Here is a 12,016-nt window from a genome sequence, read left to right on the forward strand (position 1 = left end):
AACACACATGACATGTATAAATAAAACTCTGCATTCTCAATGTGCATTGGGTTTTACTTAAATGTCAAATTCATCAACCGCTTCCAGTGAAGGTTAGGTTGATAGACAGCATCCAAGACACTGCCTTAAACATAACCCAGTGAAGTCTGATCTTGAATGTGAAAACAAGAAAACACAAGACTTTAAAAAATTACTGTATTCAACTAAGACAAAATTAGGTCTAAATATGCAACTTTCTACGGTTGTACACAGGATTAGTCTGGAAAGTTTCACAAAATTGGTATTACCATATACTGCACATTAAAATGAGTCATTCCAAGCCACTACTGAAATTAGTTTATTTCAAGGACAGTTTAATATATGGAAAGATGAGATTACAGGTTCAATGCAATAATTCCACAGAACATTGTTATTGAATATAGAGTCGATCCTTCAAATCCAGAACTGGGCTGCTGTGCTCATTCTCCAATTCTAATGCAACCTTATGGGGAGATATGTATGTGTATATATATATTTTTAATGCAGATTTAATTTACCACATGTAATTCTCAATGACTTATGCACACCTTTAATAGAAACTTGTAAATAAAAACAAAACTAGTAAAATAAGCTTTTCAAAAATCATTACTGAACTGTTAAAATGAGCATTGTCTTTATTAAACTTGAAGGATGAATAAAACAATGACATCTTTCACTCTAGATATCAATTTGCTTCTCTGTTCATCAGAACGCTTAGGTCCATTTTGGTTTTTTCCATTGCTGCCATCTTTGCCCGACGAGATGCCCGGGGGGCAGGAGCTGCCTCTGGTGTCTTCTCCCCATCACTGGAAATGTAGAGCACACAAGAATAAGCTATTCTGTTTCGCAAGCATAACTTCACAAACAGCACCTGATAATCAAGCAGCCCTGCTGCAAAGTGTTATGGCAAAAATCAGAATTAAGATTATTTTGGTCAATACTGAGATCAAGATTAACTTGATTAATCTGGAAATATGCATTTATTGAACTTGTCTAACAGTGGATTTACTTAAACTTGAAATATAATTCAAGTGAGAAGCAAATGAAAAGGTTGCACTGGATTTATAACGACAAATGGAAGCATCACTATCGTTTTGATTTCGTGATGATGGTGAAGTTGGAAGCCAAAAATCAGGTGAAATTAAAGTTTGATTATAGCTGGGCAATCAGTCGTTCATTACGTTTTTAAATTGTAGCCTGAATATTTGACTAGAAAGACTAAATGCAGAACAGCCAAACCTGTCCGACGTCTCCTTTGCTTTACTTCCTTTCTTTGCCGTTTTGGCAGTGGTCGTCCGTTGTCCTAAAATGTACATAACTTTAAACACTGTTTACAAAGTAAACACTCATGGCTTTTCACCCAGGGTTACAGGATTCTAGCAGCTGTTATATGAAATGTTTAAGTGTACTATGCTTAACTTCATTAGGTTAATATTATTTACAACTGGCAAAAGGTGGATGAAATACACATAAAACCTAACAAGAGCTCTGTAAATAAAAGGACAATCATCTTTCAACAAACGTATCAAATCTTTTTGCAGAACATGGAATGGATCAGTTTTTTAGTCTGAGACTTTTTGGAGTTTTAAATCTGTCCCTTTTCCTCTACAAAGCCTAAATGGCTCAAGGGAGAAAAAAAAAATAAATCTCACATCTACGATAAAATGCACACCTCTTTTTGGTCGTTTAGTGGACTTTGTTTCCTCTTCACAATTTTCAGCCTCTGCAAGGACCAAATGAAGCGTTTAAACCTTTGCTTAGCTTACAAAAGGAAAAATACTGCTACTTTTTTCCTTTCCACATACACTAGAGAAAATACTTTGACATTATGACTTGCTCAGTAGGTGAATTAAAAGATTTTTTTTAGCTAAATAAGTTTGCCACGACAGTAACACACACACACACACACACACACACAACTGAAATGAGACATAACCTTGATTGGTTTCATCTGGTGTGTGAACTGCAGACAGCTCATCCCGAGTCACTGATGTCTTGCCCTTAGATCCTCCATTAAGTTGGCATATAACTTTTTCAATTGCCCTCAGACATACTTTGTCCTTTACGTTCTATACAGAGGAATGGGAAACAAGTTGTAAATCAAACGCATAAATACGCCGAATTCAGATGGAACTGACCTGTCGAAACTACATTAAGTACATTTTAATGAGATCATTAATGCGGAGAAATAACCTGGCAGACTTCATCCAGGAGCAGTTGCAGGTCCTTCTTTGATGTGCAGTCTTCGGTGCCGAGTTCCAGAGTGGTAAGACACTTCGCGTATAACCGCCCCTCAGGTGCGGTGGGGTCCTTCAAAATTTCATTGCAGAGACGAACTGCCAAGCAGTCATGGACCGAGATATCCTTGAGGGGGAGGGGAGGGCAGCTTGGGATGAAGACAAAGCAATCTGACAATACCTCAGTCCCTACGGCTACAGCACATAATTTAAATGAACAGCATTCATCTACATCTCAGACATTTTGGCATGTCAAAATGAACACTATTAAATCATTAATAAGACTGTCTAGGGACTCACTTGAAAATTAGAGCTTCTATTGGGATTAATTAAGGCACTGGGTCTCGTCAGTTCAATGAAAAGTTCGGCTACATTTGAGATGTCCACTTCAGCTAGGGGTGATGTGGCAGGTGCGTTTAACAGAGTCTGCAAAGTTGGCAGGAAACTTTCCTCAAGGCACTCTTGATGCGCTCTAATGAATAATAAAAAAAAGCCGTTTAAAGTTCAGCACACCTAATATTACTTTTCCAAGCATATTCAGCTCATGTGCAGAGATCAGCCTCTACCTGCTTTCACGGGAGTACAGCTGGAAAAAGACCCCCAGGCAGTGGCGAAGACGGGTGTCATCCTCGGTGACAGGGTTGTACCACAGGAGAATGAGCCGGGAGAGAAGCTTAGTGCTGGAAAGCCTTCCACAATACATCAGTTTGGCCAGACCCTCTGCAGCCTCTGTTCTCAGCTCTGGTATCTTAATTAAATAATAATAATAAACATAAATCAACATGTCTGTGGGACATAAAGTTGGGGAGTAATTACACAAAATTCAGTTCGGTATGCACTGTGGGTTTGGATTCACAGTTTGGTGCTAAATAAAAGCATCTGTTAGGCCTATTTATATTTACAGTTTGCAAATAACCTATGTAAAATAAATCGAAAAATAAACGTCGATCTATCCATCCATTTCCCATACCTGCTTGTCCTATTTAGGGTCTCGGCATAATCATAATGAACTAAATCCTGTCTAAATCCCATCTAGTGTGACTGCATATTTGTGGAGACGGTACAATAGTCGACAGTATTGGTCTATTAACTACACTCTTCAGCATTAGTGTACTTTATTGTGAAACCAAAAAAAGGTGATTACGACTGCACCATAAATCAGCATATTTTCCATTTTGAACATCTGCATCTACTTGTGAATAAATTCTGCTTATTGAATACTTTTCACTTCGTTTCATTGCATACCGAACAGAAAATGATGTACGAAGTGGTATGAGACAATTGCAGTCCAAGTAATAATATTCACAAAATATACAGCTTGCCCTAATTATAAATAGAATAATAAATTTTGTGATTTACATGTGTTAGTGTCAATTGAGAAATAAAATACGATTTCTCTAGTCATCCCATGGGGATAAATAAAGTGATTTGAATTTAGTTAACATTAGAGATAATGAGAGCTGAACCAGCTACACCCGATTGGGGGAGGGGGAGCAGCTGGACCAAATTGTGAACGTTTGTGTCGCCGTTACACCCTTAAAGGCAATTCATAGAAACGTGAAATACCTCGCTGTCAAGAAACTCGGAGAACATCAGCAGAATGCTCTGGATCGTGTCTTGCTCGTCATCGCGTTCTTTCACATCATCCCCTGTTTCTCCTTTTTCGGCATCACCGTCTTCAGAACCAGAATGATCTGCTGGGGTAGAAATGGACTTTTGCTTGACTACCTCCAGGCCACTGAGCAGCAGTTGGTCGATTACAGCTCCCAGGGCACTTATTCTGATCTTTGGCTCATCCAGCTGCGCGATCTGGGGGATGAATCACAAATGTTTCTTTTAAATCAATCTGAGTGCTGGGGAAAAAAAAATCCAATCTCATGAAACCTTCTTCATTTACACGTGTGTATATCTTTGCTATACCTGCAGCAGAAGTACCAGATGCCGATTTGCAAGATCCTTGCTGTGGAGAGCACAAGTGCCCAGGCAGATAACAGCCATGTTGCGCACTGCAGGAAAGGCACAGGCAATGCCTGGCAAGATCTAGAACAGCAAAATTAAGATCCATTTTTTTGTGCTTAAGCCCAACCATTCATAAGGGATCGAGGGAGACAGACTTATTGACAAATGCACATTACCAGTGAAAACTTGAAATACACCATTAATATTATGATATATTCAAAATACATAACCAGTATATATGATTTTCATCTTTTATTCTTAGCTGTCTGAATACGTACAGAGATCCCTCAAAGCAAGAGACATACCAAGGTTTCAAGGATGCCATTCATTGTGGGTCCAATGCCTTTCTTAATTGACATCTGCTTCAGCAGCTCAGCACACATTGTCAGGCATTTCAACAAGGTCTCTGGGTCATTCTTAAAAGGGACAAAATAATACTGTTAATTTCCAGACTTCCATTTCAGCTGTGTACTACTGTAGACAGTTTTAACATCTGTAGCGTTTAAAGAAACTCCAAGACTGTAACCTTCATATCTCTTTCGGATTCTTGCTCATATCTCAAAGCCAAAGAGGAACACACTTCATGTTCTGAAAGCGGAAGCTACAAGCAAAAAGGTCACTGAAGATGGGACGAGGTGACTGAGCTTTATGTGTCAAATCCATGCAGTTGTGGAAATGCCTTCATTTAACACCAAGCACGGCACATTACCAGGAAAGCTACAGCCACTGCCAGCATTTCCTTCCAACAATAGTGTACGATAGGTGATTAATTCTCCGGCAATTCATCTGAAAGCACTGCATTTGTGCACATTCTCCAAAGTGCACTGAGATTTTAAAAGGCTGCTGAATGACTGCACCACAAAACTGTGGCACAACATTTTTTCTCCAACTAGCTGCTAACATTTTCATAAGACTTCTGAAATTAATCTCATCCGAGAGAATAAACTTCAAATTAATCGCATCCAAAAGAATAAGCTTATTCTAAAAATATCAGTTAAAGTGGTTTGTGGTTACATGCCAGTCTTTTTGAGAATTTTGATCTCCTCTTGTAGCATTAATGAGGGCTAAAATTTTAATTAGTATTCAAGAATACTTCAGAATCCTGCAGGAACACACCAGGAAATACATAAATGGTCTCAGCAATTTAAAGTGACAGAACAGAAATAGGCCGTGTGTTGTTAGGTTTACCTTCTCTACGCGAACTTCTTTCACCTCGGGCATCTCTGCTTCTTTCATTAGCTGATTCTTCAGGTTTTCCAACTCAGTGATTGAATCCTTCAGTTCTGAAGCACGGCTGAATTCTTGAGAAGCAATGCATTCCTCAAGTGCCTGTTTGGCTTCAAAAATCTTAACCTTGACCTCTGCAAGCTAATTGATGTGGGGGGGGGAAACACACTAATCATGTATTCAGCCTTACATTCATTGTTTGTGAGCGACAGTTCATTTTGTAACTTCGCTACATGCGATGATACTGATGAAATAATGGTTATAACCAGAACCATCATTAAAAAAAAATAATAATTCAGAATTATTTATTAATCCTGAAGGAAAATGCTTTCATCACCAATTACAGCAGGATGTTTTACTTTATATTCTTATTGCCAGAAGCAATCAAATGCAAGCAACTCAAGATACTCACCCTAACTTGCCTTCTCCTGATTTCGTTTTCATCAACAGCACTACAGACTGGCATAATTGGTTCACGAACATCAGAGATTATTTCTGCAACCTATTTTTTTGTAAACACACAAAAAAAAAAAATCAGCTTATTCGCCATTAGAAGAAATGTCACCAGATTAAATAAAATTTAACTTACAACTTGTATCCTTTTCTCATCATCGTTAAGGACAGTGACCAGCTTTTCCACCAGCAAAGACACAAGAGAGGTGGGGGTGTTGGGTAGGACAAGCATCTCCTGCAACACAGCTAGCACCCTCTTCCTGGAACATGATCACAAGTCATGCAGTCATTATATAGTATTATATTACACTTTCACTATATACCTAAGTTAGTGGGCAATATGGCAAAAATTTCATATCACTATTTTCAGGAGGAATCACGATTCACGACATCATCACAATTCTTTCATGTTGGTTTTTAAGACTATTTTGCAAGTTACTGAACAGTAATCATGCTGATTTGGGAAAATCCAACCAAGTTCCATATTACTGACGTCCAGCTCTTTTTAGAGATCAATTCCTGCATGTCTTCCATCCCGCTACTTTGTCAACACTGCATGTTGGGTATGAGGGCGCAGGAGGGAGAGAGGAAAAAAATCCAAGGTACTACCTGCTGTTTGCCATTACCAGTTTATTGGTGTGTCGAAACACATTTGGCTGGCAAAACAACTTTAGATATGTGTATAAGCCATAATGCAACTGATAGAATGTGCACAGCAGCACAATACTAACGATCTCTCCTTCAAAGCAGATCGCAGAGATGATATAATCGTTAATATCATAAAATCATGCACTTCTACAATAAAGTGCTGAAAATTATTGTTTCAATACCCAAAACAAAAATCGGGGGGGGGGGGGGCACACAATCTCACCTTCCACCTTCTTCAGCTGTATCCAGGCAGCCCACTAAGAGGATCAGCTGCTGACCTATGAACTCCTTTGTCATGACCACCTCCACCTGAGAAAAATCCGCCCTGTTTTCTTCACTTAGCATTGGGATGCTCTTCAAGTACCTGAAACAATGTTGATTTATCAATTTAACATGCATGAGCAAATCTATCTGCAAGAAACTGTCAATTTACAAGACATGCCACATTTTGGATCCCTGCTTGGAAAACTTCCAAAAAGGATGCCAGTGCCTCATATTACTGCTGCTTACTAGCTATTTTTCAATAAACTAAATGCAGATGACATGAAAGTGTTTACCCATAGAGGTATTCTGCGAAGATGGCAGCCTCGGGGAGAAGCTGCTCCAGCATCTCCTCCCCCTCGTCTCCTTTAGACTTGGTGAATTCACACAGCGCCCTCCAGTACAGAACATTCTCACACGTGAGCGTTTCCACTGGCATCAGTTTCCTGAAACATTATGTTTAATTAACCAAAAAACTAGAAATTAATTAGGCTTGCGTGAATATTAGCATAACTTACCAAATTCGTGCCTGCATTTATATTATAACTATTACATATTTATATCCTACTCAAACTACAATTAGACACAAACCCTTTGTAAATGAAGGACTGGGGAGAAAAAAAAAATCATTGTCATGTAAAATATTTTATATTAATGCATTATATTAAAAAATGATAAATTATTTGTTTAAACAAATACTAATAAGTGTCAAATTTCTTAGCCATTCAAGATCCGGGAAGGCATCTTCATAATGCAAAGCAAGAGCTACAGAAAACAGAAGAACAGTTACTGCAGACCAGTGTTTCCCAATCCGGTCCTTGGAGGCCACAGAACCGCTCCACGTTTTTACTCCCTCCCATCTCCCTGCTAAACAGTCCACATTTTGGCTCGGGAGCAGGGAGAGAGCAAAAACGTGGACTGTCTGGCAGTCCCCGAGGACTGGATTTGGAAACACTGCTGTAGACCTAACTCAATACCTGCTGTCAAGGTTGATGCGGTCCTGCAGCAGGTCTCCAGGTGACGACAGACTGAAGATGCAGTTGAGGGCTGAAATAGCCACCTCGGAGCAGTCCTCCACGTCCAGCCTGTGCAGCAGCTCCAGCACGTCGCCCTGCAGAAGCCGGAGCCAGGCCGGCAGCAGCATCTTCTGCACGACCTCCTTCACCGCCTCTGCAAACAGGAACCACCAGCACAACACACAGCCAGGTCACATCCGATTCTCCACGTCCCACTGAGGATGATGGGTCAGATTCCACCTAGTGAAAATTCTGTGACCACTAGGGGTACAATGATTCTCCAAATCCACAGCTCGGTTCAGACCTTGAGTTTTGAGCTGCGGTTTGGGTCAAAACGTTTTTTTTTTTTTTTGGAGGGGGGGGGGGGGAGTTAATAAAAACACAAAGTGTGTATAATGATAAATTAAGCCAACACTCATAGTTTGATGGAATTCATTTTTAAATAGTGCATTATAATTTAATTATGCAAAAAAACAAATGTACTAGCTATATATCACTATACTCATATTGATGACAATATGAATGTTCATAATATCACAAAAATATTTCATTGTGAAATATCACCCAGCCTTGTTGCAAATTATTCCAATCTAGCTTAACGTATGATATACTGAGAGATAAGAAAATGCTTGAAGTATACAGCGTATTTTGCACAACCTAAATGAAAAAAACTATTTTTTAACTCTACCTGAGACATCGTTAAGCCCCTGTCGCAGGAGATTGACTCGCTGCGCGATGGACAGTGCTCTTACGTGCACCTTCTCGGCAAGGACCTGCGGCAAAGGTATTTCGAAATAATGATGCAGTCATTCATATGGTTTTTAAAGGGATCTCTCCATGTGATCGCCATCTGGAAGAACTACCTGGTACGCCAGCTTTCTCACGGCCTCCTTCACATCTCTGGTTCGCCGCATAATTTTGGGAAGGGTCTGAGCACATGGAGCTATGCAAGACAGCACCGCCCGTCTCACTTCAGAGTTAGTGTCATTGTCAAGAATCATGATGTAGGCTTTGAAAAATGAAAAAACACTTAGATGAGGCAGCACATCGAAACTACGAAAATAAAGGCACACGTCTCCCATTTGCAGCAATCACATGCTCTTTATAAAATGCGTCAAATTGCAATGATTCAACTAACAGGGCAAACAGGTGCTTCTTTTAGTGCGTTTATCAGACTGTTATTGTTGCACTGCACAGTCACCTGGCCGCAAGCTAAAATAGCTCAGAGCTACCTTTTATAGTGGGACATTCGTCATTCTGAGGCTCCTGCAATCTTGCCATGGCCAGAGCAGCCTGGATCCTGACATTGGGGAATTTGTCAGTTACTCGGATCAACATCGCCTCGTGTATGCGATCGAAGAGGTCGTCGTCAATCTGGGCATTCTCAGCCATGCTCCCCAGCAGTTTGTTAATGAGATGACAAACACGAAAGCGCACTGCATGGCTGCTGGCACTGTGAGACTGAAAGGCAAGTATGAGGTCCTTGTCAGCTATAAAGAAAGTACTAAAAATGCATATAAAATGTTACATCTAATATGCGAAGTTTACATTATAAAGATCTTTCAATACCTTCAGCAGAAAATTAAAGAGATAATTTAAAAAAATATTTTCTTCCTCCTCTTCATCATCATCTTCCGCAGCCTCATTGTCCACAGGAACCTCAAAACTTGTAGCAAACTTGGCCACAAATTCAATAACATTCTCAACGGCAGGTTCTCTTTTGTAGACAATCATGGCATACTTCAGGTAATGAATAAACTGCTCGTGGAAGAGGGTTTTGTCCTCAAGCTGAAAGGGAAATAAAAGCTTAACATTTTTGTCAGGGTAAACCCAACCGCCGTTTTATGAAAATTGACGATTGAGAATAACACGTAACAAAGTCCAGACCCCTGAGATCATGCATTGAACACGCGGGTATAGAAAATTGATGGACAGAAGTAATATTAGCATAATCAATGTAAAATTCCAGTAGCCATATTCAGGGTCGGTCACGTTGTCAGCTGCCTGGCGTGAGATTTTTAATTTCAGACAATTCACGCACATGCAATATATGCAAGTTTTAGGCGTATAATGGAATAATATAGATTTGCCGTGAGATTTCTTGCGTATCACACCAGATGCATGAGAGTTGGCAGCCCTCCTTATTATATATTGGATGACAGAGTGGATCGGTTCACCTTGTTGTATCTGTTTTTCAAAGCGACCACGAGTTTGGCTTTATTACTGTGGCTTTTCTGCGCCCTCAGAAACGCCTCCTTAATCTCCAGTTCCGCATCGGCCGTCATCTTCCCCTCCGTCCTGGGAGTTAGGATCGCGTCGCGAACAGATAATGCTGTCAAAGTTTCCGTGCCTGGTTAAACGACCAAAGAGCAACGCATTAAAATCGTATCATCGTCACAAATATGATCAGAGGAAACAACTACAGACACAGCCAAAAAAAGCGGTTTAAGTTAACAGGACAGTGTTAATCAAGTAGTAAACCTGCATGTTTAAATGCGTACACGCGAAATTAACTTAACGCCAAACGTATTACTCTGAAATACTGAAATTCATATTACGATGAACTGTACTAGTGAATGGTTACCCAACTCCACAGCCAGCAAGTATATAAGTAACGGCCAACGTCTTCATGAAATTTAGAACAAAAAAATGCAACATAAAAGTATACTACAAATCCACAATACGTTACAACCCGAATATTAATGATGGAATGATGAAAAACGTGCAATATTTACCGAGAAGTCTTACTTCTGGTTGACTAAGCAAACGGTCTGTATTCCCAAAGTGTTTTGACTAACGGCGCCAGTTTTGAAATGTATTCTCGCGAGATCTCTCGCGATAGTTCCCCTCGCTCTCGCTTTCTCTCGCTCGTTTTCTTTCCATGCATGAAATAAAGGACAGCGTGTAGGCTGTAACTAGGAAGTATGTCTGTCGAATTATTAATTACGCATTCCTTATTGGTGCAAACTAAATTGTCATCTTTGTTATTTGCAACAAATAAAGTGTACCACGCGCATAACTGCATTGCAACATAGTAAATTTGCTAGTAATGATAACTAACTGAAGTAAATACCGATAACGACGAATAAACTTATGAATGAAATTCAGCCCTAGTGGTGGCGTAGCTGCTATTCCCTTATTAAGAAGGGTACATAGTTGGGCAGGTTTCATAGAACATGGAATTGCTTCAGTGGGTGCAGTGGGAAATTCTAAGCTGTTAATGTTTCTAAGAAAGTGTAATGAATGAACACATTGATATAAAAATAAATAAACATTAATGCAATTGCCATTTCCCATTTGACTGAAGCATGTCCCCATATACTGGGCTGCTAGGAGGATTATTATTGACTATCAAATGTGGCAAATGAGATTAAAATAATTAGTTTCATATAATACAATTTCAATTCCAATTTTAACTCCAATTTCATTATGTACTGAAGGAGACGCCTGTATTTTAGCAACATGGCACTTTAGTGAGGGCTGGTATTATGCTATTAACAGCTCACTTTTTTTGAACCCCCTTTTATTATATTTACTAAACCAACTATTGTTGGTTTATACATTAGCGATATAGCAACACCACTAGATTATTAGCAATACGGCAATACCATTAGTTTAAACGTTAAAGGCCCCTATATTTGCAGTACAAATTTCGATCTTTAGATGGATTTAACACAAAAACTGGCAGGTCGTTGTGTTTATACATTAAATTAGTACGATAAAAACCATATTTGAATTTCAACCACTGCATCCACGACCGGAGTTCCCAAGGTAGACACTTGTGGTTGAGTAGGACAGTAAAAAATATGAATTATGTATTACTGATCATTTATCATTTCTGTGAGTAAAACATAATGCAGCCTATGTAGCTGATAGTTTTTATGTATAGTAACCTACTTGATTGTAGGAAAGAATATTTTCCTTGGTGCGTTCTGGCCGTTTGTGAGTGACTGGTAGTTATTACCATATATGTAATTATATTTTACATGACCACTTAGATTAGCCTACATTGCATTTTTCGTGATTGGGCTTTTAGGTGCCGAATGCGCGTATCGTAAAGGCAATGCTGTGTTTTTGCAGTTTCTATAGACTACTTTCTGTTCCGCTTGTTATGTTATTTATTTATTAGCAGAGGAGCAGCGCCGCTGAGTATTCCCTAAGGAGGGGCTGTAATACGGCAATGCTAGTTGTCATTGG

The 12,016-nt window shown here is 39.4% G+C and overlaps 1 protein-coding gene across 3 annotated transcripts; it reads right to left on the reverse strand.

Moving 5' to 3' along the window:
• Positions 1-332: 332 nt before the first annotated feature.
• Positions 333-10,691, reverse strand: ncapg (non-SMC condensin I complex, subunit G). Of its 3 annotated transcripts, none has more exons than XM_048995745.1 (23): positions 10,555-10,691; positions 9,997-10,169; positions 9,389-9,607; positions 9,052-9,280; positions 8,683-8,828; positions 8,508-8,592; positions 7,781-7,973; positions 7,100-7,249; positions 6,766-6,906; positions 6,031-6,154; positions 5,854-5,943; positions 5,403-5,582; positions 4,741-4,815; positions 4,520-4,630; positions 4,176-4,295; positions 3,822-4,064; positions 2,822-3,003; positions 2,556-2,727; positions 2,212-2,382; positions 1,955-2,087; positions 1,691-1,741; positions 1,258-1,321; positions 333-824 (listed from the first exon to the last, which is right to left on the reverse strand). In XM_048995745.1, exons 2-23 carry the CDS (start codon positions 10,102-10,104, stop codon positions 704-706), a joined length of 3,108 nt encoding a protein of 1,035 aa, XP_048851702.1. In that variant the 5' UTR covers positions 10,105-10,169; positions 10,555-10,691; the 3' UTR covers positions 333-703. The 3 variants fall into 3 exon arrangements, with proteins under 3 accessions (XP_048851702.1, XP_048851703.1, XP_048851704.1); XM_048995746.1 differs by having other exon boundaries at positions 10,568-10,633; XM_048995747.1 differs by lacking the exon at positions 4,741-4,815.
• Positions 10,692-12,016: the final 1,325 nt, after the last annotated feature.

The sequence above is a fragment of the Brienomyrus brachyistius genome, chromosome 25 (assembly GCF_023856365.1).
Source record: "Brienomyrus brachyistius isolate T26 chromosome 25, BBRACH_0.4, whole genome shotgun sequence".
Classification (NCBI taxonomy): Eukaryota; Metazoa; Chordata; class Actinopteri; order Osteoglossiformes; family Mormyridae; genus Brienomyrus; species Brienomyrus brachyistius.

Excerpts from the sequence above, each read along its gene's own strand:
- ncapg (XM_048995745.1), bottom strand. The coding sequence starts at position 10,104 with ATGACGGCCGATGCGGAACTGGAGATTAAGGAGGCGTTTCTGAGGGCG. Across the intron at positions 3,004-3,821 it reads CCGAGTTTCTTGACAGCGAG|ATACCAGAGCTGAGAACAGA; the intron begins GTATTTCACGTT and ends TATTTAATTAAG. Across the intron at positions 2,728-2,821 it reads CTGTACTCCCGTGAAAGCAG|AGCGCATCAAGAGTGCCTTG; the intron begins GTAGAGGCTGAT and ends ATTATTCATTAG.